At 51.1% G+C, this 27,374-nt stretch overlaps 12 protein-coding genes across 12 annotated transcripts; 6 read left to right on the top strand and 6 right to left on the bottom strand.

The window, feature by feature from the left end:
* Nucleotides 1-2: 2 nt before the first annotated feature.
* Nucleotides 3-1,653, bottom strand: BJX68DRAFT_231386 (putative mitochondrial carrier protein (Ymc1)). The gene is made up of 5 exons (XM_071039337.1): nt 1,355-1,653; nt 1,135-1,146; nt 948-1,084; nt 271-899; nt 3-197 (listed from the first exon to the last, which is right to left on the bottom strand). The coding sequence occupies exons 1-5, from the start codon at nt 1,449-1,451 to the stop codon at nt 167-169; spliced, it is 906 nt and encodes a 301-aa protein (XP_070901718.1). The 5' UTR covers nt 1,452-1,653; the 3' UTR covers nt 3-166.
* A 73-nt stretch (nt 1,654-1,726) lies between these two features.
* Nucleotides 1,727-5,103, top strand: BJX68DRAFT_231389 (translation initiation factor 2). The gene is made up of 3 exons (XM_071039338.1): nt 1,727-1,803; nt 1,874-4,748; nt 4,803-5,103. The coding sequence occupies exons 1-3, from the start codon at nt 1,780-1,782 to the stop codon at nt 4,952-4,954; spliced, it is 3,051 nt and encodes a 1,016-aa protein (XP_070901719.1). The 5' UTR covers nt 1,727-1,779; the 3' UTR covers nt 4,955-5,103.
* Nucleotides 5,104-5,163: 60 nt separating this feature from the next.
* Nucleotides 5,164-6,023, bottom strand: BJX68DRAFT_264212 (HNH endonuclease; the record flags this gene model as incomplete). The annotated part of the gene is made up of 2 exons (XM_071044916.1): nt 5,164-5,718; nt 5,793-6,023. The coding sequence occupies 2 exons, from the start codon at nt 6,021-6,023 to the stop codon at nt 5,164-5,166; spliced, it is 786 nt and encodes a 261-aa protein (XP_070901720.1).
* Nucleotides 6,024-6,646: 623 nt separating this feature from the next.
* BJX68DRAFT_21329 (EI24 domain-containing protein) lies at nt 6,647-7,802 on the top strand. Its single transcript, XM_071037754.1, has 3 exons — nt 6,647-6,792; nt 6,862-7,439; nt 7,495-7,802. The coding sequence occupies exons 1-3, from the start codon at nt 6,748-6,750 to the stop codon at nt 7,676-7,678; spliced, it is 807 nt and encodes a 268-aa protein (XP_070901721.1). The 5' UTR covers nt 6,647-6,747; the 3' UTR covers nt 7,679-7,802.
* Nucleotides 7,803-8,683: 881 nt separating this feature from the next.
* Nucleotides 8,684-11,001, top strand: BJX68DRAFT_21338 (uncharacterized protein). Its single transcript, XM_071037760.1, has 3 exons — nt 8,684-8,949; nt 9,025-10,554; nt 10,611-11,001. The coding sequence occupies exons 1-3, from the start codon at nt 8,890-8,892 to the stop codon at nt 10,929-10,931; spliced, it is 1,911 nt and encodes a 636-aa protein (XP_070901722.1). The 5' UTR covers nt 8,684-8,889; the 3' UTR covers nt 10,932-11,001.
* Nucleotides 11,002-11,816: 815 nt separating this feature from the next.
* BJX68DRAFT_264214 (uncharacterized protein) lies at nt 11,817-13,658 on the bottom strand (the record flags this gene model as incomplete). The annotated part of the gene is made up of 1 exon (XM_071044917.1): nt 11,817-13,658. The coding sequence occupies one exon, from the start codon at nt 13,656-13,658 to the stop codon at nt 11,817-11,819; it is 1,842 nt and encodes a 613-aa protein (XP_070901723.1).
* Nucleotides 13,659-14,027: 369 nt separating this feature from the next.
* Nucleotides 14,028-17,174, bottom strand: BJX68DRAFT_231394 (neutral/alkaline ceramidase). The gene is made up of 2 exons (XM_071039339.1): nt 16,275-17,174; nt 14,028-16,219 (listed from the first exon to the last, which is right to left on the bottom strand). Exons 1-2 carry the CDS (start codon nt 16,472-16,474, stop codon nt 14,143-14,145), a joined length of 2,277 nt encoding a protein of 758 aa, XP_070901724.1. The 5' UTR covers nt 16,475-17,174; the 3' UTR covers nt 14,028-14,142.
* A 239-nt stretch (nt 17,175-17,413) lies between these two features.
* BJX68DRAFT_264216 (pre-mRNA-splicing factor SPF27 family protein) lies at nt 17,414-18,115 on the top strand (the record flags this gene model as incomplete). The annotated part of the gene is made up of 2 exons (XM_071044918.1): nt 17,414-17,450; nt 17,502-18,115. 2 exons carry the CDS (start codon nt 17,414-17,416, stop codon nt 18,113-18,115), a joined length of 651 nt encoding a protein of 216 aa, XP_070901725.1.
* Nucleotides 18,116-18,592: 477 nt separating this feature from the next.
* On the bottom strand, nt 18,593-20,394 carry BJX68DRAFT_21550 (putative 3-beta hydroxysteroid dehydrogenase/isomerase family protein). Its single transcript, XM_071037802.1, has 4 exons — nt 20,310-20,394; nt 19,999-20,249; nt 19,274-19,919; nt 18,593-19,224 (listed from the first exon to the last, which is right to left on the bottom strand). Exons 2-4 carry the CDS (start codon nt 20,225-20,227, stop codon nt 18,681-18,683), a joined length of 1,419 nt encoding a protein of 472 aa, XP_070901726.1. The 5' UTR covers nt 20,228-20,249; nt 20,310-20,394; the 3' UTR covers nt 18,593-18,680.
* A 2,275-nt stretch (nt 20,395-22,669) lies between these two features.
* BJX68DRAFT_264218 (MFS transporter) lies at nt 22,670-24,540 on the top strand (the record flags this gene model as incomplete). The annotated part of the gene is made up of 4 exons (XM_071044919.1): nt 22,670-23,004; nt 23,066-23,442; nt 23,490-23,766; nt 23,814-24,540. The coding sequence occupies 4 exons, from the start codon at nt 22,670-22,672 to the stop codon at nt 24,538-24,540; spliced, it is 1,716 nt and encodes a 571-aa protein (XP_070901727.1).
* A 192-nt stretch (nt 24,541-24,732) lies between these two features.
* On the bottom strand, nt 24,733-25,375 carry BJX68DRAFT_264219 (nuclear telomere cap complex subunit Ten1; the record flags this gene model as incomplete). Its single annotated transcript, XM_071044920.1, has 2 exons — nt 24,733-25,147; nt 25,290-25,375. 2 exons carry the CDS (start codon nt 25,373-25,375, stop codon nt 24,733-24,735), a joined length of 501 nt encoding a protein of 166 aa, XP_070901728.1.
* Nucleotides 25,376-25,399: 24 nt separating this feature from the next.
* On the top strand, nt 25,400-27,232 carry BJX68DRAFT_231409 (ESCRT-III subunit protein SNF7). The gene is made up of 4 exons (XM_071039340.1): nt 25,400-26,059; nt 26,126-26,330; nt 26,386-26,594; nt 26,654-27,232. Exons 1-4 carry the CDS (start codon nt 25,882-25,884, stop codon nt 26,728-26,730), a joined length of 669 nt encoding a protein of 222 aa, XP_070901729.1. The 5' UTR covers nt 25,400-25,881; the 3' UTR covers nt 26,731-27,232.
* Nucleotides 27,233-27,374: the final 142 nt, after the last annotated feature.

Consider the following 27,374-nt stretch of genomic DNA (forward strand, 5'->3'; position numbering starts at 1 on the left):
TACTGTAAACGTCACTAGCAGATAAACTGGCATGTCAATGTCCGCATAACCGACTAGAATGAGGTGCGCCAAAGGTCTAGGATGAACTTTTCCTCGTCATCGTTGAGTAAAGCCCATGTGGATATCAAACAGGAAAGGAAATCATTCTTTATATAAGCCAATGTATCTAACCCAATGCTCTCATGGTAAGTTCCACACTAAAAGGAGTTAGTATGGTTTCAGCTCCAACACAGCAGGACTGCACAATATACAGGGGGTAGAGAAGCTTACACTGCAAATGTCCCTGCGGAAACAGGCATGGCCCTGAGTAGGGTAGGGCCCAGACCCTTCCAAAATCCCAATAACCCCTCGGCGGCATAAGTCTTCTTGAAGCAATCGGTCATGCTCTTGAATTGCTGCTGGGCGCCGAAACCATCGCACTGCATCTTGCTCTTGACGACATCGAACGGATAGCTAGACAGCCAGAGCGCTTCACCCGCTAGACCCCCGTACGCGGCGACTTTGAGGCTGGAGATGTCCTCGCGCTTGATGTTGTTGCGCTTGGCATCTTGATTCATGAGGTACTCAAAGGTCAAAAACCAGACTCCATAGGCTTGAATTTCACGGAGGTATGTGACAGCCTGACCGCGGTAGAGACCTTTGAGAACGCCTCCTTGCGCTGTGAGCTTGCGAATGCAGTCGACGGGCCCGCTGTATAGTCTGTCTGCGCCGTGGGGTTGGGTCTGGAGACGGATACGGACGTGTTCGATGGGGCCGGAGAGGACAGAGTTGGTGATACCCGCGAAGCCGCCGGCGAGGTAGTACTGACCGTAGCTGAGGCTGCTATCGGCATATTTCTTCTTGTTCAGTTCCTCTAGGCGTCGCCGGGCTTCGTGGAAGGCTCCGAATTGAACACTAACCTAGGGAGCGTTAGGGCGGTCGTCGAGAGTTAGTGGCGCGAAACTTACACAGGCGCCAATTCCGATAAGGGGAGTCAGGGTTCCCTTGTAGAAAGCAGAAGGTCCTTCATTCTTCAAAATCTTCGAGGCGCAGTCGAGGGCGCTGGAGTATTGACTGGTCGTTTGTAGGCGCACCTTGACAATATCTGTGGAGGTTAATTGACCATACGGCAACTTAGATGGTTCGAGTACAGACCAAAGGGTTGACCTATTGAGCGGTTAGCAACACTTTTGATACAACATCAGAAGTTGCGGTGACGGTAGCCGAGCATGAGCAACTCTCCGCACCGCATTTCCTATAGAATAGGCTCTTCGTGAAGAAGAGGGTGGGGCTCAGCCGAATCAAAGAAATTACAGCAATCAAGGACAATCAATAATGGTAGCATGGCTTGGTAAACCAAGAGAGATTCACATACCAAGAAGCACCTGTGCAATACCTCCAGCAGCACCCGCAGTCAGATCTTTGACTGTACGCAGGGCTCCTCCGTGCTCCTCCAACAGCTCGGCCTCCATTGCTGTACGGTACTTACTGGTCTGGGAAATTCTGACGCTGTTGGAGAGGGAGTGGCAGCCTGGGAGGAACCAAAGAGACACAAACAAATGATCGAAAAAACGAGGGAATAGAACTTCAAGAAGGGAAAGAACCGAAATGAGCTGCTTATCAGGAATTATCTCCTCATCGCCCGCAAAGAGGAACCAAATGCCGGCCTCCGATTCGCCCGCACGTGAGTTGGAGGCGGGAAACCAATCCTGACGGCGGAGTCTTGGGCCAATTCCCCTGGCGCTTTGCCGGAGGTCTGGAGTTCATCCCGAGGAAAACCACGACACTTTTGGAGACATCATGCACAGGCGGACTATCGTGCAGGTACGCCTCAGTTCCATTTGACCATGAGCCAGACGATTATATTCTATTCCCGCTGACAATTTACGCGCAGCTCTCCCGTCATCATGGTATCGATTGGGCCAGTAAAGCTCGACTTCGAGATACTTTAACACATCCTCCGCCACGGCGCTTCCATTCCTCCCCGAATAGCCTTGACTCTTCCGACCCTTTCTCGACGAAAGATGCAAACACAAACGACAATACCTCCGCTTCCTCGAAGCCGACACCGAAGTTTGGTGGTCGCTGGGAAAGCAAGGCTGCGCAACCCGCGGCCCTAAGTTCCTCGGAACTGGCCATTCGAAACGCCTTGATGGGCCAAACAGTCAGAGCGCACCGAATTCCACGACAGGAGCGGAACCCAGAAAGATCGCAAGGGCGCCAGCGATTCGACAATGCGCAAACACCAAATTCCTTCCCTGATCCTTTTGGGGAACATGATCGCACAGAACATCAAGAGCCGTTTATCGACAAAGGTGAACGCAAGAGAAGACATCCGCCGAACCGTTTTTCCTGGGTCTGTCCCAACTGTGACTTTTACTGTTCCGGCAAGCACTCGGCTTGTCCGCAATGTGGGACTGACAACCCACATGCAAAACCAACGCCTCAGCAGCGCATTCAGGATTGGAATTGTCCCAAATGCCATTATTTTTGCTTTGGTAAACACTTGTCTTGCCCAAAATGCATGACCAAGCGGCCGCCTCCAGAAAAGGTCGAACGAGCACAACGAGCACCAGAAGAAATGCGTTATAGGGATTGGACATGCCCCAGGTGCTTCTATCCTGTTTTTGGCAAATACAAGTCTTGCCCAAAGTGCGGTGCCAGACGAGCGGCTATTGAGATGTCATCTCCCGAGCCTACCTATGCTGAGGGGTCCATCGGAAATAAGATCAACATCCGCAAGCTGGCCAGCTCCGAAGATGTTGGGTTGAATGAAGAGGGGCCTCGAGCTAGAGCGCTCCAGAAGCATATCGCCAAGCAGCAGAGCGACGTCGAGCGTCAGGAACAAAAACTGAATGGAACCAAGGTTCGAACGGATCCGTGGTCATGGGATCCTTCTTCTTTGGATCAGATAAAAATCGATGATGGCGAGATTGTTGACCGAGGTAAGACGCCCAGGCGTCGGGATGGCCGACGAATGCAACAATCCGAAGATCGGGGCGGAGAAACGTTTGATGAAGAAGAGTATCGTCGGCGCCGTGAGGAGCGCAAGCGCTTGAAGCAAGAAAGAAAGGCACAAGAAACCGAGGTTGAACCCGCGTTGAGCCCCTTGTATCTTCCAGAGTTTATTAGCGTGAGCAACTTTGCCGATGTTGTGGGCATGCGGCCGGCCCAGTTCGTTGAGCGGCTAGAAGAAATGGGCTTCGAAGATGTTTCGTACAATCACATTCTCGATGCCGAAACATCTGGCCTGATTGCCGCCGAGTTTGGCTTTGAGCCCTTCTTCGACACCGGCGCCGAGGATGACCTGAGGGCTGCGCCTGAGCCGGAGGACAAATCCATCTGGCCATCGAGGCCCCCAGTGGTTACCATTATGGGTCATGTAGACCATGGCAAGACCACTATCTTGGATTGGTTGCGCAAGTCTTCGGTTGTGGCGTCGGAGCATGGCGGCATCACGCAGCACATTGGTGCCTTTTCGGTCTCTATGCCGTCCGGCAAAACGATAACTTTCCTGGATACGCCAGGCCACGCAGCCTTTTTAGACATGCGTCGTCGCGGCGCCGATGTAACGGATATCGTGGTCCTCGTAGTAGCTGCCGATGATAGCGTCAAGCCACAGACAATTGAAGCCATCAAGCACGCAACAAGTGCCGGGGTCCCTATCATCGTGGCCATCAGCAAAATTGATAAGCCAGGCATCAACCCTGAAAAAGTCAAGCAGGATCTTGCCGTCCACAACATCCACGTGGAAGACTATGGCGGTGATGTACAAGCTATTGGGGTAAGTGGAAAGACGGGAGAGGGAATGTTGGAACTTGAAGAAGCCATCATCACTCTCTCTGAAGTCCTGGATCACAGAGCCGACCGAAACGGCGCCGTCGAAGGTTGGATTGTCGAGGGCACCACTAAGAGCTACGGCCGTGCGGCAACTATGCTCGTCCGACGTGGCACCCTTCGGCAGGGTGATGTAATCGTCGCAGGTACGACATGGGCTCGTGTGCGCACTCTGAGGAACGAAGCTGGCGTTGTCATTCCCGAGGCCACTCCTGGCATGCCTGTCGAGGTTGATGGTTGGAGAGAACAGCCCGAGGCAGGCATGGAATTCCTCCAAGCCGAGGACGAACAGCACGCCAAGGAAGTCATAGAATACCGACAAGAGAGGGCAGATGTACAAAAGCTGGGCGACGACACTACCGCTATCAACGAGGCCCGCCGGGAACTGACTGAAAAGCGGCAAAAGGATGCTTCGGAGGCCGGCGATGAGTCTGGTGTCGGCAAGACATCTTCCGGACCCAAGGCGGTTCATTTCGTGCTCAAAGCGGACGTTGGCGGATCTGCCGAAGCTGTTCTCAACTCGGTCACGGCAGTTGGAAACAACGAGGTGTATGCCAATGTGCTCCGTTCGGAGGTGGGACCGATCAGCGAGTTTGATATCGAGCATGCGGCTGCTGCCGGGGGCCAAGTCATCAACTTCAACATGCCCATAGACCCGAGTATGCGACGATTGGCGGAGGCCAAGGGCGTGACAATCATGGACCACAACATTATCTATAGACTCGTGGACGAAGTCAAAGATACATTGAGCGAGCAGTTGCCTCCTCGCGTAACCCAGCGTGTCACGGGAGAAGCCGAGATTGGCCAGATCTTCGAGATCTCCCTGAAGAAACGAAACAAAACGTCCATTGCTGGTTGCAAAGTACGGAATGGTGTGATCAACCGAACGAAGAAAGTCCGAGTGCTGAGAGGCCAGGAAACCATTTATGACGGTACTGTTCTCAACTCCTTTTTATTAGACTACATGAGATGCTAACAGGATATAGGCTCAATCACTTCCCTAAGAAACGTCAAGAAAGATGTGACCGAAATGCGCAAAGACACCGAGTGTGGTATCGCCTTTGAGAACTGGACAGATTTTGCTGTGGGCGACCAAATTCAGTGCTACGAGGAGATCTTTGAAAAGAGGTCCCTCTAACCTCATCCCTCATCCCTTCTCCGTCTTGTCGACATTTGTCGCTGTATTTTATTGTATCCGACTTCTTTGTACATAAATATATTTGATAGGCGGCGTTGGCTACGAGTATTGTACGATATACGAGCATGGCTGCATAACAGAAACTAAAATAATACATCAGTAGACCAGTGGATATATATCTCTAAAACAGCATGGAGACAAAGAAGCCATCATCTAGCCTTCCAACGAACCCTTCCCACCCATCGCGCCCAATCTCTCACATCTTCCCTTTCTAAAATCCTACCCACCGTATACCACTCCCTGGCCAGTTCTTCATTGCTCGCCATACGATGCACAAAGCTGTGACACGCCCGGCACAACCACGCCACACTATTTAGCATCCACTCATCGTGCCACCCCTTTTTAATCACCTTCTCATGCACTCCCCTCGGTATGAGATGGTGATAGCTCAGCGGAATCCAATCGCGTTCACAAATCTCGCAGGCGGATTTGCGCGTGTTGGCCCAGACGGGTGGCGGGCGCGTTACACCGGGTATATACTCTGTCAGTGCGCGCGCCAGGAGATCTGGAGCTTCAAGGGTGGGTGTATACGTCGTGAGTGTGTCGGCTATGGAGGTTGGGAGTGGATTGGAGAGGGATTCAAGGTGCGATGGCGTCAGTGGTAGGGAGTACGTTTCCGCGAGGGCCGGGGAGTGTTGGATCGCGGAGTATGAGAGAGTTTGAAGGGGCTCTGGAAGGGTGCTGAAGATCTCGGAAGCAATGAACTGTTTTGATTTAGTTGCTGGTAGACTGTGACTGAGCCCGCAGATGGCCATGTATAGATAAGAGGGGATAGTACATCGATAAAATCGGCTAGTTCCTCTGGATTCTCCTCCTCCGCTGCGCTGGAGATAGAATCGGATGATACATCTCTGGATTCCGCATTATCCTTTCGTCTGGCGCTCTTGGCCTTGTATGACCTGCGCTTCGGCGCTTTGTTGGGCTTGTGCTGGCTGCTTCTTCCGACGATGATGCTTGAGATACACTCGCGGAAGACAGCGTAATTCTCCGCAGAGTCACCGGAGGCCATCTTGTACTCCGTAAGAAATTCGCAACTTCTCCCTCAATGGGGAGGAAGGGTAAAATACTCGGAGGTTCCCTTGATTTTATATATAGATAGGTTGATTGACGTGGGTTGAGCATCATGGTATAGCTCGAAGCTATACGCCCCGCAAGCTCGTGTTCATGCCGCCGGCGTCCAAATTCGGAGGCTGCGGGGCGCTGGAGCTGCAGTCACAACACTCATGCGCGTTGGCAGGAGAACTATCCAATTGCTACGGCAGGCTTCTACAGAATTCTACAACTCATTGAAGAGTCAATTGAGGCGCAGCAGCCAAGGCAACGAACACGGTAGAGCGAGTGCGTGGTGTGTACCGCAGAAAATATTTCCAAACGCTCCACGTGGGAGAAGAATTCGGGGTAAGTCAGCGGAGAGTCTCTTCTAACCTTTCATTTCCCCTCCAGAGAATCCATTGAGAAATGTGGACATCAGAGTGAATAGAAAGGATGATCAGTTGAGTAAGAAAAGAAAAAAGAAAATCAAAGGGAAGAAATTTGAGACGGATTATATAGGCCGGATGCCTCACCGCCTTCTTATCGATAAAGCAGAAGTCGTCCGAGCTCCGCATCCTCACAATAGTAACAGCAACAAGCATCATAGCTTTGGTCTGACCAGGCACCAGTTTATCCTCTTTTCTATTCACACACTCTTCGTCTGTACATTGGCCTCGTACTCTATTAGAACGCTGCGTATCATGGCCTGCGATCTTAGCAAAGCTGCTTGGCTGTACCCTTTTCGCGTATGCCCTGCCTCCTCCGGCTGCACTCCGCCTCGGTCGTTATTGAGTACTAATTTATGCTTCATGTAGGGAATATACTACTTCCTATCACATCGCTTCCTCTGGCCCTTGTTCAAGACACGTTTGATACCGATTGTTCTGCTCTCCGCCTTCATCTACACCATCCTCTTTCTCTTCGCCTATTTACCGCAAGTAGCATTCCTTGCCATCTTTCAAGGAGCCGGGGCGTGGATCAGTGGTGCTTTCTTGGTTCTGGGTGAAGGAGCTGCCGTGGTAGCTGCACTTTTCGAGGCGTTCTTTGTTGATGAGACCCTGGTGGATATATTCGATGCCGTGTTGGTTAGCGAAGGCCAAGGGGAGCTGGTCGCCGCATCTCGCGTGTTATACCCCCAGGGCGACGATGTCGTACAACGACTGGGCAAGCCAACCCAGTCTGCTGTCTACTCGCCCTTCTCGCTGAGGCAGATTTTGGAGTTTATCATTCTTCTCCCGCTGAACTTTATTCCTGTGGCGGGCACTCCCATGTTCCTCATTTTGACGGGATATCGCGGTGGGCCTTTTCACCACTGGCGGTACTTTCAGCTGTTGGGTCTCTCCAAGCAGCAGAGGAAGGAGAGGATCCGGAAACGGCAATTGCAGTATACGACGTAAGTAAATGTTGTTTCTTCATTGCATTGGCCAAACTCTAACGTCAATTGGCAGGTTCGGAACGGTGGCCTTGATCCTGCAACTGATTCCTGTGCTCTCCATGTTCTTTCTGATGTCAACAGCAGTTGGGGCTGCTTTGTGGGCCGTGGAGATTGAGAACCGACGTCCTCTTTTAACCTCAGGCAGACGCTCTGACCGAGACGATGCCTACCGTGATACTATCGATCCCATGGCTTGATTTTCCCAGCGTTCTCGTAATATTGTTTGATTACATTTTGTTGATACCAATGTACAATTGACCGGAGTGATTTGGAATACCACGGCTTGGCTGCGCACTCGGCTCGTGGCCCCTTAATCTGACATCTTGCGACAAACTTGTGCACCTTGAAAGTCAATCTGACAGCCGGACAGAAACGAGGCGTTGGTTGCTGACCACAATCTCCACTCTCAAGTTATGCTGGAGCCTTTCTCTCGCACTGTACGTGATGCACTTTCCCCCAGCAACTTGTTTCAGACCCAACGTAGCAACAGGCCATAGACAGCCCGTTAGACTTTTCAAGGATGAATTCCCCGTTTCTCCTGGGTCTGATTCGCTGACATCCCACGATATGTGCATCTCACGTGATCTGGACAGTCACTCTAAAGATGGACACGAAGCGATCAGGATGCAGGGCGCATGTCTCCAATAATAATGGTCGCATCCCTGTGTTCTAGTGTGGTAATGATTCGAGGGGGAAAGGCATTCTCCGGCCTTCAGGCTTCTGGGAGTACCTTTCCGAATCCCGCAAGGCCACAGAGCGCCGCAGTCCGCACTGCCACAAAGGCAACAGGGTATCTCGGACTATTCCCCACATTAATGATGCAGATGTTTTCAATTTGAGTCTCTTGGGTCTGAAAGGCGACGTTGGGTGCCATGTCTTGCGTGACAGGTTTCAACCTCGTGCGGTCCCGCAGAATTTCATAAAATCGGTGCAGTTGTGCTTGTTGATCATCCGTCAAGAGCTGTTCAGGGGACAAAAAACAACGCATTGCAATTTCACAAACCCTTTATGGGGGCAAATCGGTGCCGGAAGCAGCTAGATTGGATCTGCAGCCGCATCGAGATTCCAACAAGCAGCTGCCCGAAACAGAAAGAGTCGAAGCATGCAAATCCTTCGGCGACTTGGAGGCTTCCGTATGCCTGAGAGCTAAGGCTGGAAAACCTTAATAGATGATGCGACCAAACGTTGTTTGAAAGTCGTGAGAGATTTCTCGAAGCCCCGATTCTCCCCATCCCAATTTCCCCTCTTCCTCCTGTTTGTTTCTCTGCAGCCCTCAAACACCTCTCCTCACGATGCAGTAATCGGGTTGTCCTCCAGCTACTTCAAGCTGCCGTCGACCCACCATCATGACTCTCACTTGAACGCCCCCTCAAGCGATGGAAACCGCCTCTCGACAATCAGTGCATTCATGGACCAACGAACCCGGCTACAGAAGGCCTGTGACGCCTGCAGTATCCGCAAAGTAAAGGTACGTTATGCGTTGCTCGAGCTCTCTCCTCTCCCCAAAGCTACCCCGTAGACTGACTCGGTGAGCGTGGGGTAGTGCGATACAACCGGTCCCCCGTGTCGGTCGTGCGCGAGTCTGAACATCCCCTGTACGTATGAGAGGCCAACTCGACGTCGCGGACCACCCAATCGCCATGCCGAGGCCTTCAAGAAACAAAAGCTGGGGGATCCAGCTTTCGCTGCTTCGAATTCGCCGTCCCCCGATTATACTTCCCGACCCTCTCCTTCCCTAACGGGGAGCAGCATTCCGGTCGCCTCCAGCACACTTTCCCTGGAATCCATCGGCGCTTTGCCTACAATTCGACTTCTCATCGATGACTATTTTACATATATTCACCCGCTGGTTCCCGTGCCTCATGAGCCTACATATCGCGCTGCCCTCAACCAGAGGGAAGATCTCAACAGTCCCACCTTCCTGGCCTTGACGGCCGGCATGATCGGATCGCTGGTAGCATCCTTCCCACGAAGGCCTAAACTTCATCTGAAGCCGGAGGAAAGAAAGGCATACCCGCATTCTACTGCGCTGGTCAAGCGGTGTCGTGACATTGCCGTTCAAGCGCGAGGATCCGGATATCTCGACCGTCCGCCCACCGTCTATGACGCGGCCATTAGCTATTTCCTCGGCCTCTGCTCAGGCTATGTTTGGAACGTTCGGGCATGCAGAATGTATTTTGCCGAGTGCATGACCATGATTCACGTTTACCATCTTTGCAGCCTGCCCAGTACGCGACTTCCATCTATGGACCCTACGAGTCCGGCTTCCTCGTCCTCAATGCTATCACACGATACACCAAACGATACCCCTTCTAGTATTATCGAGCTGGAGCTCGGGCGCCGTCTATTCTACACGACCCTGGTCGGCTATCGGACCCTGCAGCAAATGGGCTCTCACGATGCCGCAATTCATGTGCCCCCAGAAACCCCAACGGAACGCTACCCACCACTGCCGATGGAGATCGATGATGAATATATATTTTCTGACCACGTGGTTCAGCAACCCGCTCACACGGTCTCCCGCCTTGTAGGCTTCAACGCCAACGTTAGGGTATACAGTTCATATAATCCGATATCGGCCTGGGAAACCGCCTTCGGCGCAGGTCAGATCTTCGACTGGGAGCGTCAGAGGGTCGTTATATACGAGTGCTTGCAGAAGAGCAAACTGGCACTGGCGAATGTCCCAAAGGAGCTGTCCTTGTGCACAACGGAAGGGGCCAATCTGGATCAGGAGGAGGATGTCAAGATGGCGCTCGACCACTACGACTCGGAAGCTCAGGGGCGTCGTCATGTCCAATATGAAATTCAAAAGGCTAATATATACGCCAGTCAGCTGGCGACTCGATCTTACTTGGTCGAGAAATACTGGAGCCTCTACTCAGCCTGGAAAATGTACCATCCACAACCCCATCTGCCCGCCCCCATCACTTCTCCAACTGGTAACGAGGGCAGCGACTCGGCAGACCATATCAACAATATTATGGTGGATGAGCGACGACTTGTGATTCGCGATCTCTTTGTTCTCCTACAGTCTGTCAATGAGATCAATATGGAGCCCAACGGCGCAAGTGTCGTACGTTGCCTATGCGCCTTGTTCACCCACTCCTCTCATAGCTAACGAAACTCTAGACTTCCAAGATCCGCCTCATCGCATCTACCTTACTCAATCTATCAAATCCTGCCGTTCCAGCTACACCAGTAGCAGGACCTCAGTCTCTTACACGACAAGAAGCTGAAGCATACTTGTACAGATTCATAGAGACTCTCGTACGCCTAGAGGGGTTGGGAACATCGAATCAGAAGACTCCCACTAGTCCTCAAACGCAAGGACGGGCGATGAGCTACCTGAGTGACCATGACCGAGACGAAGAGGAATTACGCCAGTGGGCCAGCCTAAAGGCGTATCAAACTAAATTTGCCGAAGCGGGTGGCTTACTATCCGAGCTCTAGACCGCTTAACCTTCTGCGAGTCATTCCACCTACAAGGATGCGCATTCGAACCAATGAATGCAACAAACTACTAGCCTCTATTGCCGCGGTTTACCAGGGAATCATTCAGAATAATAAGGAGCTCACAGTATTCACTGTGTCAAGGTCTGATGGCTGGGATTCCAGTCAGACTCAGACCTCTTATGATCGGGCGAACGATCACTTCGGATGAAGATCCGCTCACAACATGAGTGGTCCCAGCACTGCGAAGCGCGAATCCTCCTGGCAAATCCTGCCGGCCAGAGGAAAATAATCGGGCATGAGGCCCTAGAGCTCCAAAATCCGGACCTGAAGCTCCCGGGCTGTCAGCCTGTGGCGGAGGGAGCATAATCCAGTGTATCACCTCTATGATAAGGTTTTCAACTTCTATATATATCCAACATGTACCCATTAATCAAACATAGCCCCAGTGTTGCAGTGCTGCTACGTGCCCACATTGCATCAAATTCCCTCATAGATGAACTCCATTGCCTATACCAACGTCGTGTTCATGCATCTGCCCCATTCAGATCACAAGGACCATCGTACTTTTGGACTCTGGGAGTTGTTTGGATGTCAGATGATCCCACCAATTCTCTGTAAGTTCCGAATGCGGACGGACTGTAGGTTTTCTACGGTCTGACTCATGTATGGAGAAGCCGCAGAGACTTATATTCATATCTGCTATTCTTTCTCATTCTTCAATAATAACCGAAGTATCTCTTTCTAGACGCGCTCGCTATGCAACCTAACATACATACATGCACCTCAAAGAGTAAGTGAATAAAAGAAGTACCAGAAGGAAAAAAAGACCATTATTTTGTACTATTCCACCTGACCTCTCCCACCTCCTTTAAAGCCTCTCTCCTAAGCCTTGACTGTGACCGTCACGGCCGGCATTTGTAAGGTTGCAGTTACCGTGACCGTGACCGTAGCCAGTCGAACGGGCACAACGTTCAAACCTCCTCCGATACTGCTAGTGGTAATGGCGGCGGCAGTGACGGTGTTCTGATCTTGGCTTGAAGTATCAGCGACAGTGACGGTAGCTGTCTCCGTGGTAGTAGCCGTCTTCGAAAGTGTCTCAGTCTTAGTAGCGGCGATGGTTATTGTCGGCCGAGATGAAGAGTCTGTTGTTGAATCTTGCTCTGCTGCAGGCTCTGGCTCTTGTTGTGGGGTTTCAGTGGGCTCGGGCTCGGCCTCGAAGCCTAGCGTGGATGTCTGTACAATTGTAACTATCTGAGTTACGGTCGTGGTGGAATGTGTGGATAGCGTGGGGATTGAGATGGAGGTCGTTGTGATGTCTACCGCTGGCTCTGGCTCTGGCTCTGACTCTGATTCGGGAGTCACTGAGGGCTCAGCGTCCAGAGTGGGCGTTACGAGAATAGTCGAGATGACTGTTGTCTTGGCTGTGGAGGTAGGTTCGAGTTCCGGGTTGGGAACGGGGTCTGTGGATGTTTGCGTGTCTGCTGTTGCTGTATCCGTGTCTTGTTCTGGTTCAGTAGTCTGGGTAGGATCCAGAGTAGACGTTTCGACAAGAGTGGAAACCACTGTCAAAGTGGTTGTGGAGGTGGGCTCCAGCTCCGGGTTCGAACGGGGGCTTGTAGATGTTTGTACATCTATTGATGGTGGTACAATGTCCGTGGAATCAGTTTGTATCGTGAATGTTTTCTCTGTCGTGGTGGATGTGGAATCTTCGGCTGAGGAGCTGCTCGTCGTCGAAGTTGGTTGAGAGGTTGTGCTCGGTGTGGACTGTGGCGTAGGCACGTAAGGAGGTATCACAACGGTCGAAGTCGAAGGACTAGAGGTAACGTCACTCTCGGGCCTACCTCCTGGAGCAATGGTTTGACTTGTAGGAAACTCCGAGCCCGCACCCGGTGTTACCACGACGATAATCGGTGTTGAGGCTGGGTATGTACTTGCTGTGCTGCTAGTAGAGATGCTAGTAGCATCCTCTTCGACAGACGTTGTGGTATTGGTAGGAACGGTAGAGGTGTGGGCCTCAGTATCAGCGGTCGGGGTTTCAGTCGTGCTTAGGCTCGTCTCTTCGCTGGCAGAAGATTCAACAGTTGAAGACTGAGTTGCGCTTGGTGATGGCGTACTCTGACTCGTGGTTCTGGTCGTTGTCTCCGTGCCGATGACTGGCGTAGACCCCGGGGCGGAAGTTGAAGATGTCGGCGCCTCCAGGGCATCGCTAGTGTTGCTGTCTGGTTCAGACACAGATGTCTCACTCGACATCATAGGTGCAGGCGAGGACGGAGTATCTGTAGTACTGCTACTGCGGGTCTCGCTGACAGAAAGGGTCTCAACAACGCCTCCTGTTATTGATTCCTCGGCAACAGACTCGGAGGTCGACGTACTAGAACTGGTCGTAGACGTGATCGTGGATGTCAGTAGCTCATCCTCAGTCTGAGTCTCGGCGTCATTCTCAGCGGATGAGGTTGAAGTGGTAGTATCCGTAGAGGGAAAGGCAGTCGGCGTAACTGGCACCACAGTCAAGCCACCATCACTTCTGGGTATGAGAAGGCGCGAAGTAAGTGGAGGATTGGCACTTGCGGCAAGGGTATCGTGCTTGTTGACGGATCTAGGGCTAAAGAAAACAATCGGGCCAGCCGAGCACAAGGACAAGATAATAAAGAAAAGAAAGCGCATCGCAAAGGCTGTTTGAAAAGACCGTAGGAAGCGAACGACAGACTGGACCATGGACGTCATTGCCGTAGCCTTGAAGAGCTGCTTATAGTGGGTTAGAAAGGACGCATCTTGCTCTTGATGCTGCAGAAAAAGAGTGAAGAATAGCAGGCAATTAGGTCCAAAAGACAAAGGAAAGACAACAAAGAAACGCAAGGTCTAGCATAGTAGTTCTGCAGGAAGTGGAGAGCATTTAAGCTGCCGAAATAGTGACCAAAATTAGGTCAGTGATTGTTGATTCTAGCCTTGATTGGCTGTCGATGAAGCTTCAACTGGCGCGCGTCAAGACGGTGATCGAGATACACCACAAGGATTACCCCTGCAGCAACTTAATTGGCTCCCACAGCTGCCAGGCGCCAAGTTTGAAACACGGCAGTTGCAGAAATAGAAATCGTTTGATTGCCTCGCACTCATTGATAGGCAACGAGCAGCAGAGCTCATTAAGCTAAAGTAACTCGTACTCGCACAGAAATAGCGATCATAGCATCATAATCATACTCCATTCTTCTCAGATAACAATCGTAAAAGGCTCATCGACGCCCTCGAATGCTTCAATTCTCCCAGTGACGCCTTTCGCATCGCCGTAATAATGGAATCGGTAGGTTCCTTCCTGCAGCAGGCTAGGGCTACCAGCAAGATAGAAATCGTTCTCGATTTCCCATTCTAGAGTGACATCGCTGTGCCCCAAAATGGTATTAGTCCTAGTCCATCGGTAAACGAGATTCCAATCGCTGTCAGTTCGCACTGTCTCCCAGTCTCCCGTGTCTGGATTTCGTCGCTCGACTGCCGCGTAGGTAGAGTCTGACCGTAGATTGTTTCTCGGATTAGCTCCGATAAATTTCGCAGTCACTATGTCTCCTGGATGATATTCTGCCTTCCCAGCAGATGTGATAACATCACCGTATGATTTGCCTAGTGGACGGCCATCGTACACGACGGAAGGAATAAAACTTAGCGACTTGTCCGTGTTGATTGGCGGTTCGATCCCATTTGGCTCAGGGTAGTCTCCTTGCGCAGACTCGCCAAGATACGAGAGGTAAGTGAGCGTCAAATTGACGTAGGCTGCTAGCGTGTTGGGCCCATACAGAGTCGAAGCTCCCTCGTAGCGTTGTCTCCCATACTCCTCTTCGGTTGTCACGTAATGCGCATAACTGTTGGCTGGGGAGCCTAGGACAACCAGAGGATCAGAGATCGACAGCACATCGCTAGCCGACTTTGCGATTGCTTCTTTCCACCGTCGCCCAGCCATGGTTGTTACCTCGCTTGTCGAAATCACAACCATCAACTGTCCTATACGCAGAAGCTGGATGTCTACCACGTTGGGCGTCCAGGCATACGGTAGGCCAATCTCTCCGACATCTAAAAGGATGTCTTTGGGTTCTTGGCACGTCTTTTGTTCTGGCGTGGGCTGGTGAAGAAAGGCGCGGGCAATATACCACAGCGGATTACGCTCCGCAGGAGTTGTGTCGTTCTGAGTAAAGTCGAAGTAACCAGGCCAATCCGTGGTGCCCGCAGCAAATGAAAATCCAAGTGCCGCCGAGCATGTGGATAAAATGCTAGAATTGAAAGGAGACTGGAAAGTGTAACCGTCGAGGTTCTCAAACAAGTGGAAGGAACTGATTTGAGAGCTACTGCGGATCTGTACGGCGTCGGTGTCCATCTGTCCGTACAACTCCTTGGCTGCGGCGTACTGCCGGCGTCCGATCTCGAAGCAGCTCTTCGCACCTTCGTCTGCTTCCCGGAAAAACGGACCACGCCCATGGCACGGTGAGGCTTGTCCGCCGCAGGTGCTATCAGAATACTGGCATTGTTCGCCAGATCCATCTTCACACCAAGCTCCCAGAACGTTAGGGGAGGTATCGCCAACACTGGACTGGGAGAAGCCCGCCACGAAGTCATCCGTAAATTTGGAGTTACCCCTTGCACTCCTCTCAAAAAGCCAGGCAGCGACACCTTTGTTATCTCCAGTGACAAGCGTGTTATTGCCGTAGAGTGAGGTGCCGTGAACAGGGAAAAATGTCAAGACAGCACTTGTTTTGTTGTCTTTTTCCCGGTCAAACCTTAGGAGAGTCAACTCCGTATCCACATTGGAAGGGTACCGTGCCCTTTCCTCTTCAGGATTTGCATCGTATGAATACGGGCTTCTGTTGATGTTCGCATCTTCGACGTTGATAGTTCCGTATGTAAGTCGTCCTGGCGCAAGGTTCTCATGAGCTCTCCGTATTGAGAGAATGACACCATCCACAATAGCGTTAAAGCTCTGTCTATCGAATCCTTTATTAGGAATTTGAGGAAGGAGGTAGTTGAACCAGGCGCCTGGACCTGAGTGAGAATGGGTTCCGGTGAGGGCGAGATTGCGGTCGCCATATCGTGAGTACTCGCTGCCGAGATTGGCAAGTCCTTGTAGGACCGCGTGACGTACCCCTGTGTCACCTGTAAGAGTGTCCAGGACTATATAGATCCAGGTATCCTCCAGATTGTTAGGATTTGCGACAATAAACGCCCGCGAATAAATCCTTTGACGCAGGCCCGTCCCAACTTGGTCGAGGTCCGCATAGCCACCAAACCCTATCTCCACAACAGGTCTACAAGAGTAATTAGCGATTTTCAAAGCATCTCAAACAGCAAATATCAACTAACCCGGTGATGTCCGCTTTACCAGCCCCTAGTAAGTGAATGCTATCATCCCCAACGTAGCCCGACGATCGATCATCCCATTGCGATTTGACTTGGAATACAGGACCTTGATGGGAACCATAGATGATCGAGCTCACTTGCAGCAATACAATAGCCACAACAAAAGTCCCGACAAGGGCCAGGCTGAGCCTGGAGTTTGCCATGTTTACAGTGCGGAAAAGGATGCACTGAGGGCCCTGGAAGAGTTTATGACATCAGATCAGATCTAGAGCGCTATCACTATTTATCTTCTCCAGGGGTTTCGCTAGGGAGGAAAGCCTATCGTCACAGACGACCGAGGGACCGAGTTGATAGTGTTTTGGGACGCTAACACCCCGGATGACTCTGAACTTCCTCGCAGAGAGGGTGGTAGACGAGTGCTATTGGCGGTTAAACAGATGAAGGTAACATTGAGGTCTGAACTTGTCCATGCTCTGGCTTGATTGCGCCGTCTTCCGAAGGACCCTGATTGGGTAGGGTGTGATGCCCCGCGTCGTAAATAGAAGGATTCGTCAAAAATCGAAGTTGGGGGTCATATGCTGATCCTCGATCCCCTGAATGCGGAGAGAACAGAAAGGACTGTGATTGCCTTAGCATGTGCCTATGTCCGTGTGTATCCAGTCCGATGACGAACGCAGGGTATTGGCCAAGGTCACCCGGGCCAATTATAAACGCAAATCAATGGTCAAGAAACACGACAGAGCAATAAAATTACTTCGAGGAAACTGGACAGTAGGGGCACGGAGCTTCAGTCCTGCTGCAAGCTAGAAGAGTGGCGCGGAGAGAAAGAGAGTAATGATGAAGAGAGAGCTGGCATGCATCCCTCGTCATCTCACTTGCGCGTTCATGAGTGCCTCAGGCCGCAACTGCTCGAAGTATTCCGTATGCCAGCCCCCGCACTTTCCGCTTACAGTAAGGCAGGATATGCTATTTGATTACCCATTATGCACGTGATGGACAAATGCCCAGTCTCACGTTAGCGTCCGTCGCCCATGACCAAGCTTCGATTGAAGACTGTTGCTTCAAGGCTGATTCCGAAGCAAATCTGTCCGAACCTACGAATTAATCCTTAGAATCTACCAACGCCTTGTGCGACGTGCAAAATGCCTCTCATCAACGAGTCTCATGATTCCCTCCCATGTAAGACTCTTTCCTCCACCTTGCCGTACCCAATATTCTAACACAGTACAGATATCGACACGGCGCCTTCCGCTCAGGCTCGCGCCAATGCAGAGAAATTGATCGCCGCAGAGCTTCCCTCAGACTACCAGTCTTCCACCCACTCCCTCATCCCAGACTTCCCCGAGCCGAAGTTTTCGCCCATCGTTCAGCAAGAGTTAGAGCGCAAGGCAGCTGGCCTGCCACTAACTGGGGGAATTGATCTTTCGCGTTACGAAGCCCCCGAGCCTCCTGCTCGTTCCGGACCGGACTCCGCTCCCAACCTTGATGAATGGCGTCAAACACTGCGGAAAGCCTACACAGCTAGCTCCCACCTCTCCGCAAGACACGAGAACCTCTCACTTTTAGAAGAATGCGGCAAGAACGCGTGGTTGATTAGTAATTCGCAGCTCGAGGATATTCTGAAGTCTCTTGAGAAGGAATTGGCAGAGACAAAAGAGGCGGCAGAGAATATCAATAAGCAGCGAAAGATCGCTCAAGAGTCGAACCAGGGAGAGCTTGCAGGATTGGAAGAGACATGGAGACGCGGTGTTGGCGCTATTCTCGACGTTGAACTTGCTGCTGAGGATTTGCGAATGCAAATTCTGGAGCAAAGACGCCAATACGCCCAGCAGCACGCGCGGTAGCGAGGCCATCAATTGCGTTATGTGAATCACGAACACTTAAGCAGGGCTCTTGAGCCAGACTCGGGCAGTTCCTGTGGTGGGATTGAGCATCAGAATCTGCCGTGGGCTTTCAAGTTTTCAAAATGCATGATACGCCAGAACTCGGCGGCGTACCCAGGAGACTCGAATCCTCGACGGCGAACGAAAGTTATTGGGCCACAATCATGGAGGCACAAAGGGTTTTTGACTCACCCCTCATGGTGCAGGGCGTCAGACTCATGGCTTCGCTTCATGCAAATCATGGTGACATCCGGATTACCCTCTGGGGATTATGCCAGCCGCGAAAAGATTGCTCATTTTCGCGGCGGGCCAGTGCCGAAGATCCTCCATTTCTTTCTCTAAGTCTTCAACATCTATATACCCCGTTTACGAAAGAGAGCAGTCCATAATATAGAACAATCTCTCCACGTTTCAAACTAGTCGGCAGTCGAGCCTATACACATACTTAGTTGCGGTCGTCTCATATAGCAAGTTACGTAATAGTGATTTCCAATGCAGAGCTACAACCTCTCATAGACGCTTGAACCTAGCTAGTATAAGTCCTCAACCCCTTCCCCACCATGACCGCTGCCCCCTTCTCAGCAGCAAGCCGATTCCAATGCTCAAGCTGCTTACACAACCCCTCCAGACTCGTCAACGGCGGCTCATACCCCAATCCACCCTGCTCTGGCGCCAGCCTCGCCCGCGAGTCATCAATAACAACATGCGGATTCGAGACGGCAAAAAGCGCCGGCTGCAATTGGCTAATCTCATTCGTCGGCCGGGGAAGCCACGGGAGATAAAAGTGCCGTAGGAGGATGTACCACTCGAATATGTGGGATAGCATGAGCATGGGCAGTGGTGGGATGCTGGGAAACCGGATTGGGGTTGTGGCGAGGGTCTCGAGGAGGAGATACATGTCCCCAAATGTTATGGCGGGGTTTGGGTCTGTTACTGTGTAGGCAGAACCTCCGATGTTGGGAATGGAGGATGAGTTTGCCGTGTGTTCGATCAGGCGTTGTTCGTAGAGAAGATGAGCCATGGAGACGTTTTCGGCGTTGACGAAGTTTTGGATTGTTGGGGAGAGCCACCTGTGAAACGGGTGAGTACTTGGATGTTCGCAGATCGCAAATTACATACGTTGGGGCGCCACCCATTCTCAGGTACATGCCACTAATAGAAGTGCTTGCTTCGTCGCCAATACCGTAGATCCCATTTGCAGGCCGAATGCAGCCGGTACGAAATCCCGATTCAAGGTCATCTGCTGCACGTACGAAGCGCTCCGCCTCCAGCTTTGTAACGGGATAGTTGCCGAAAAACTGATCATGTTGCTTGGGCGGTTCAGTCGCATCACTGACAACTTGCACGAAATGCTTTGGTATCCTTTCCCAAGGAGCAATCCAGAACCTGGCACGACGAATGCTAACGGAACCCGACGAGGTCGAGATGAAGCATGTGGCGCCAGCCTGTTTGGCTGCATTAAGTACATTGATAGTCCCGCCGACGTTCACATTGCGGGAAAGTGAAAGAAATGCCTTGTGTCGTTCTGCTGGTCGGATGACAGCAGCACTGTGAAAGACGGTTAACGGCAAGCCTGCCAGTTTGGATGGCCATGGCTGCGAAAACGCGCTCTGGACTGCTGCCTGGTCCGTTATATTTGTCCGTACAAAAGTAATACCAAGATCCAACAATGCGCGACTAGGTGGGTTGATGTCCAATGTTCGAATAGCAGCTGCAGTCTCCCCGCGAGCAATTAGATGTGATATTATCCAGTTACCGAGAAGCCCTGAAAACAGAGTCAGCAATCACTGACCTCCAGAAAACATATCAACACATCGGTCAGTTCCTGATCATTGCCAACGTACCTGACCCTCCAACAACGATGTAGCGTCGGTTCTGCCTTGGAGGAAGACTTTTGGCCACATCAACTGGGGCATGGACAGCCTGTTTGTACGCAGCTTTGATCTCGTCGACGGTCCAGCGATGAGGAGATAACCTTCGAGCCTCTTCAGGCACGATGCACATCGCACGGTTCACATGGTAGAGGTAGAGGATGCCCAACACCGCAACGCACGACAGAAATGTAGCGAGCATTATAAAATGCGCTCAAGCCTGCCTGTGTCAAGTTAGTTTCATGTGATTAGCGCATTTTGCGGGGAATGTCGATGGCTCTTACGGTGGTTATCAACTCACAAGCAGCCTCAATGCTGTCTTGTTGTAAGGAAGAAACGCAGAGGTTTGGATACGCCATCTTTAAAGGCGTCGAATTTACAGATCGCCATATTAAGCGAAGCCATGGAAATAAAGAGACCGCAACGGTTGTGGCTCCAGGTCGTTAACGGTTCGGTTAGAGAGTCGCGTCCCGTTCGCTAAGGAAAAGTGCATGCTTCGTCCAGTCGAAACTCGTAAACTAAGTGGCCACATACGCAGAGCAGCCGAAGCGAGGTTTGACTTGGCCTTTTCATTTGTTTCCCGGTTGGTGGGAGTCGCAGACGGAAGATTGGATAATTTTCCGATGCCCGCTCGTGGTAATCTCCTCGCATTGTGCTTGGGCTCTAAGAATGGGAAAAGTGACTGAGTGGACCTGAGATGTCATACATAAGTCAAGAATTGGTCTGATTGCACGTGCTGCGGAGAAGAAGAAAACAACCCGCAGCAGCGTTGAACCTCATGTTTTGTCCTAGCTTGAACTGCCAACTGAATTTGCTTTCTCCTGCTCAAATTTTAGACTCACAAATTGATGATCGAGTCTCTTCAGTTGGCCATCTCAGAGGCAGCATTTTTGTGAATTCAAGACCGTGATTGTCGCACGTATATTGGCCGCAACGCCAATTTATCAGGATTTGATTGTCATTGTAGGGACCAGGCGAGATCTTTTCCTAGAGGGTCTTTACAGTGATAGCTTTGCTGAAAATGATGGCGTGTTATAGACTCCAGCACCATCCGCATATCTATGTAGCTCCAGGCGATTGGTGCACCCCGGACTTCAAGCCGAGTTTCAGGACGCATTCTGGGCTCAAGAACACAATCAGGGATATGATTCCTTGGAAACCGATGGTCGTCTTAACAAGATGCTCCGAACTCGATCTCGCGAATCCTGTTTGGCGGTCTGCACTTAAACCCCGCATGGGTACCCAAGCATGAGCGTCGAAGCAATTATCGAATGTACTTCTCTGCAGCCTGCTTATCAGCTCATTCGCGATCCGAGGCAGACGATGATATCGAAGTTTATCACAAGAAAGTGGAGTGCTTGGCAAGACCTTTTCTTTGCAGCTTCGGGAAACCGGCACGGGCGGTCAGCCGATGCAAGTCTTGGACTCTTGGGCCTCTCAGCCCTCTCAGGACTCGACGAACCCCTCTCAGAGAGAGTCGCCAGTCTTGGGTCTTGGGATTATTTATGTACAAGTTGGCGATAATGCTTTCAGTACGCAATTCATGCTCCTCTAGAGACCCTCATTCTTGAGAAGCGGCTTTGTAAATCAACATTACGCGTTGCCATTCTCCGTTCCCAGCATACAAAATTCCTCGGGGATTCCCCGTGGAGTCGGCTTAGGGCCCTAGGCTTGGTGTCCGGGGCCCGATGCCCATGTCCGGGACTAAAGTGGACCTCTGAATCGTGATGGCGCAGTCAAAGGCTCTGTGCTGAGTCTGCAACCGGTCTGGAATGGGCTGACGATCCCATACTGCGCATCTCACATCATGATACATCAATCCTCATCGTTGCGTACTCGGCATTCTGGCCGAATGAAACAAATAATGCTGTTTGCGTCAACGAACAAGGAATAAATACGTATACGGGATTCTTTTCCCAAAGGTGGGGTTCAGATTACTATAGCCTCGGCCTGCGACTCGGACGAGGTTATATTCAGTTCTTTCCTTCTTCTGGCAACAATTACCTTCATAAATCACGCCAGATTGAGTGACAGGACCGATGAAGGATCAACAGCAACACCATCCTTTACGAAGCTGGGTTAGTTTACGCCCTATGACTGACTGTAGAACCGCAGTATACCTTATCACAACCTGTGGCGTTTTCCGCAATTCCATGTGTGTGTCGAGCTAGTCCCTGTCTTTGCGACTCCTCGAGCAGATGCCCCACTCAACCCAGGACGTCGTTGAACAATTATTAAGGATTTTCGGCCGCTAAACCATTACATGGGAAATTATAATGCAAATCGTCGCCCCCAAGTAAGAGCTTTTTTCATTTTTTTTCCTTTCTTGCCCGATGATCAAGCTTTTGGGCATCTGGAACCAGTCTATTGCCTTTATATACTAGACTCTTAGCAGCTCCCTTTCTGATTTCACCAATACAAGCTACTAGAACTGTCTAGTATTGACTCAGCATCACCAGGCCCCTACCCTACTTTCCGACAGTACAGGAGCGCTAGAATCCAAGTGTGGCGCATTGGATCCCATAACTCTATATCCTCCATTACATGTTTCTACACGAATCACTGCCGACTAAGCGCATTTGCCTTGACTAAGGCCAGCTAAAGGAAGGCTTGTTTCAGAAGATCAACTCAGTCCCAAGCAAGGATGTCAACAGCAACATATGATCACCAAGATCCCTCGAAATGGCCCCGGAAGTCTGAGGGGAGTGCAGGGGGCGATGCGCACTCCGTCGCGGAATCGACCTCTTCGGAGGAGTCCCTTGACCAAATTGATGTGCTAGGGCGTACGATCACTAGTCGTTCTCGAATGTCAGAACCCTCTCTAACAAGAAGAGTAACGTCAATCGGCACAACTGGAACATCAGACCCGAACTATGAAGTCGACTTTGAAGACGAGAAAGACCCGGACAACCCTAAGAACTGGACACTCAAATACAAGGCCATGGCCATTGCAATGCTTTCATGGAACACCCTAGTAATGTGAGTCACCCCGATGCTTCTGAGATCAATCACGAAGCTAATGCAGGTCTGCCCTTTACAGCGTTCTACATTCAACTTCCTACACATCTGGAATTGCAATCATGGGTGATGAGTTTGGGTCTTCAAACACCATTGTCACATTGGGATTGACCTTTTATCTAATTGGTCTCGCTATCGGGTCCATGTTTATGGCTCCACTCAGTGAGGTGTATGGCAGAAAGCCGGTATCCGTTGTGTGCTTGGGCATTTTCACAGTCTTGATTATCCCCTGCGCGTTGGCCAAGTCTATCGAGGCGCTAATTATCGTTCGGTTCATTGGCGCATTCTTCGGTAGCGTCATGATTTCTACTGCGCCAGGGATGGTATCAGACCTGGTAAACGATGAGCAGCGGGCGTTGGCCATCTCTGTCTGGAGTATTGGGCCCATCAATGGTCCAGGTATGTTTTACTTGATAAATTTCTGCGTTCACCACTGACTATCATAGTTCTGGGACCAATCATTGGAGGATTCGTGACTCAGTACCTCGGCTGGAGATGGATGAATTGGATTGCACTGATCCTATCTGGCGTTGCATTCGGCTTTGCATGCCTCATGAAGGAAACATATAGCCCAATCATTCTGCAAAAGAAGGCTGCCCGTTTGCGCAAGGAAACCGACGATGACCGTTGGTGGAGCCGATACGACCAAAAGGCTAGCCTCGTCGAGCTGCTGAAAGTCAACCTGAGCCGTCCATTCGTCATGGCTGTTGCGGAACCCATTTGGTACGCCATCTTTTTACTTTGTTTCTTTTCATACTAACAACTCTTAGTATCTTCTGGAACCTCTATATCGCCATCGTATACGGCATCCTCTACCTCTGCTTCACGGCGTATCCCATCGTCTTCCGTCAAATCCGCGGCTGGTCGCTCGGCCTCTCCGGCCTCGCCTTCTGCGGCATCGGAACCGGCTGTCTCATCATGATCGCCTGCGAACCTTTCATCCGCCGCATGATCAACAGCCACGGGCCCGACTCTGAAACGGGCAAAGTTCCCCCCGAAGCCATGGTTTCGATCGTCTGCATTGCCGCCATTCTCATTCCATCCGGCGAACTCTGGTTTGCTTGGACTTGCTCCCCCGCCTCGATCCCTTGGATCGTCCCCATCCTCGCGGGCGTGTTGTTCGGTTGCGGGAACGCCGGAGTTTTTATCTATGCGTCGAACTATCTTACCGATAGCTATGGTGTGTATGCTGCATCTGCGATGGCAGGCAACTCAGTTATCCGAAGTGTCCTGGGTGGTGTGCTGCCTCTTGTTGGGACCTATCTATACGATGGGCTAGGGCCAAATTGGGCGGGTACGCTACTTGGGCTGCTCGAGGTGGCTATCATTCCGATTCCGTTTGTGTTCTACAAGTACGGACACAAGATTCGGAGAAAGAGTGCGCTTATTAGTCGCATGCAGGAGGATAAGAAGAGGTTGGAGCGGAAGCGAAAGCGCTTGGAGCAGCGGCTTGAAGCGGAAGCGGCTGCGGAGAGAAAGGAGCAGATGGAGGTCTGAGTCGAACTGCCCAAGAAGGTGGGCTCAAGGTGGAGCGTTGGAAGTATATGACATCTCGGGGATAAAAGTCATTCTGCACGGTTGGAGTTCGATACCATTGTTTTCGCTGGCTTTTTGCAGGCATGTTCGCAGGCGCACGATAATTTACTTAGTATAGTCCCAGACTAATAGAATAATACACATATACAGTAATCACCCTATGCGCCTCATCCTCTCCACGTCCTGGGCATCATACAGGATCCGCTCATACTCGCCCAGATCAACCGCACCAGCTGGGAGTATCACGACGGCATCAACAGATACCAAGTCAGGTTCAGATAATGGTGATGCAAGAGCAGACGTTGACATTGACGTAGATCCCCCTTTTCCACCATCCCCTGCAGTAGAAGCAGCGCCGGCAGCAGATGAGCCCCTACGCACATAGCCCAGGACTGTAACCCAGGCACCAACACATAGCTGCTCCCACGTTACCGTTTCGAGAACAGCATTAACGTCGACGGCGATAGACGGGATTTCCCGCTTCTGCTGTGACTGGGACTTTTTTGTCGCCCGCGGATAGTTGTGTTCAAGGATCAGACGGCCTGAAGGGATATGGTAGGTTTTGACGCTGAAAGGGAAAATCCCAGGCGACAAGGTAGAAGGTTAGCTTTCATCTCTTTTCCAAGTTAATTTTCAGCCCGAAGTTTCGTTAACTACGCATGATGCTATTGTTGTTGTATAGATAGTGCTAGGCAGCGATTTTTACGCACCAACCAAGAAAGCGAATCTTCGAGTCAGTTGGGAGAGACGGGATATCGGAGATGAAAGCCCTCGTAGAAGGAAGGGGGCCGTTCATTCTCTGCCGTGTACATAGTAGGCAGATACGTTGAAGATAGATTGAGTGTTCTAGAATCTTTGATGAGATCGAATCGGCTGGATTTTTGTATCTTGGAAGGCGACACGTGACTGATAGGCTGCGATAGGCCTGGTGGCGTATGTCATGAGCGACGGACCCGACGAGGGGAAAACAGGCCCTCATCCGACTTCATCCTCTTCCGCATCCTGAGTTCTTCGCTGTATTCTTACTCTCGATTCCTGTCTCGCCTCTTCGGTAACGTTGCCGCAATATTCTGCGTTTTTCGCCTACTTTGCCAGACGTGCAGCTTTCCGTTCGGTCCGCAGCACGATCTCGCCCTCGCTATCTCTGCCTTCCATCTGCATCCCCACCATCTTCCACCGGTTTCGAAGAACGCCCGCAACAGCCACGAACAAGTCATAAGCCCACGACTGAGAGGTTTAATATTGGTTCACTTCTGAGTTTGGTTTCACAAATTTAGAAAGGCTGCTCTTGCCCTTATCAAGATGTTTTCGTCATGGTTCGGTGGTGCGGCCGCTCAGAAGCGCAAGGATGCGCCTAAGAACGCCATCCTTATGCTTCGGGAGCAACTAACCATGCTGCAAAAGAGGGAGAAACACCTGGAGACTCAGATGCTGGAGCAGGAGGCTGTTGCCAAGAAGAATGTTACTTCAAATAAGAACGGTATGGTACCCCGCTACAGGCCTCCTGATTAGGAGAAGAGGAGGAGGAAGAAACTAAGTTTTGCAGCCGCCCTCGCCGCCCTCCGACGGAAAAAGGTCCACGAGAAGAACCTCGAGCAGACGCAGGCACAGATCGCACAATTAGAGCAGCAGGTCTACTCCATCGAAGCGGCGAATATCAACTATGAAACGCTCAATGCTATGAAGGCGGCCGGCGCAGCCATGGAGAGGATTCACAACGGCATGACTATCGAAAAGGTTGATGAGGCGATGTATGTGCATTTCTATACACGATTTAATGAAGCGCACAGGCTCACAAACTTCAAGGGAAAAACTCCGAGATCAACAAGAACTCAACAACGAGATCGCAGAGGCAATCACACGCCCTGCGCTCGGCGATCAAGTGGACGAAGACGACCTGGAGCAGGAACTCGAGGGTCTGGAGCAGGAGGCTATGGACGAGCGTATGCTCAACACAGGCACGGTACCGGTTGCGGATCAGCTCAACCGCCTACCTGCGACGACGACCGCAGACCGTGAGTTAACCTTTCCTTCTCATCAAAGTTCTATACACAACTAACTGATTACGTCTTAGCCTCGAAAGCGAAACAAACAGAAGAAGAAGACGAGGAAGCCGAATTGGCAAAATTACGCGCGGAAATGGCCATGTGATGGATTCCCGTTTCTCTCTGCCTCTCCCACTACATGCATGTTGAGTCTCTGAACGAACCAACATGCTTTGAAGACTCATCTACAATTAGCCAAGCAGCTGGTCTTTTGTCACTTTGTCTCTGCACCCGGGTGTTATTTCGTCGCCCGTCTACACCTCGTAATCACTTTTTCGTCTCTGATACCACACATAGACCGGCGCAGACTCACGGAGTCGGGCTCATATCGAGGGTGGTGCGGTGGGTAGTGATTGAATTGATACAGTGCCGTTCCTCGTGACACTTGGTCACGTATGCCACAGCTGATCAACGGACTGGCCCCTCACTCACCCTCAGTATCCGATCCTATTCTGTCCTGTCCTGTTTCGTTTCATCGAATCTAAACGGCTTAAATGGAGTTCTCTACTTCTTGTTCTGAGTGTATGCTTATGCTATGCTTTACCATTCTATGTTACGTACTATACCGCTTGTCCTCGTCCCTCGTGAATAAATCGAGTTGATTATTACTTTCTTTTCTTGGTAGCTGTATATGTTGTATATGAGGGTGTATTCTCTATTTCATCGCCGACTCAAACTCCGCGGCCAGTTCTACATAGTGTGTAAATAGCTGGCTTTGTGGGATTTGAATCCGATTATATATAATTTTGC

The sequence above is a fragment of the Aspergillus pseudodeflectus genome (assembly GCF_044049435.1).
Source record: "Aspergillus pseudodeflectus strain CBS 756.74 chromosome Unknown BJX68scaffold_10, whole genome shotgun sequence".
NCBI classification, from domain to species: domain Eukaryota; kingdom Fungi; phylum Ascomycota; class Eurotiomycetes; order Eurotiales; family Aspergillaceae; genus Aspergillus; species Aspergillus pseudodeflectus.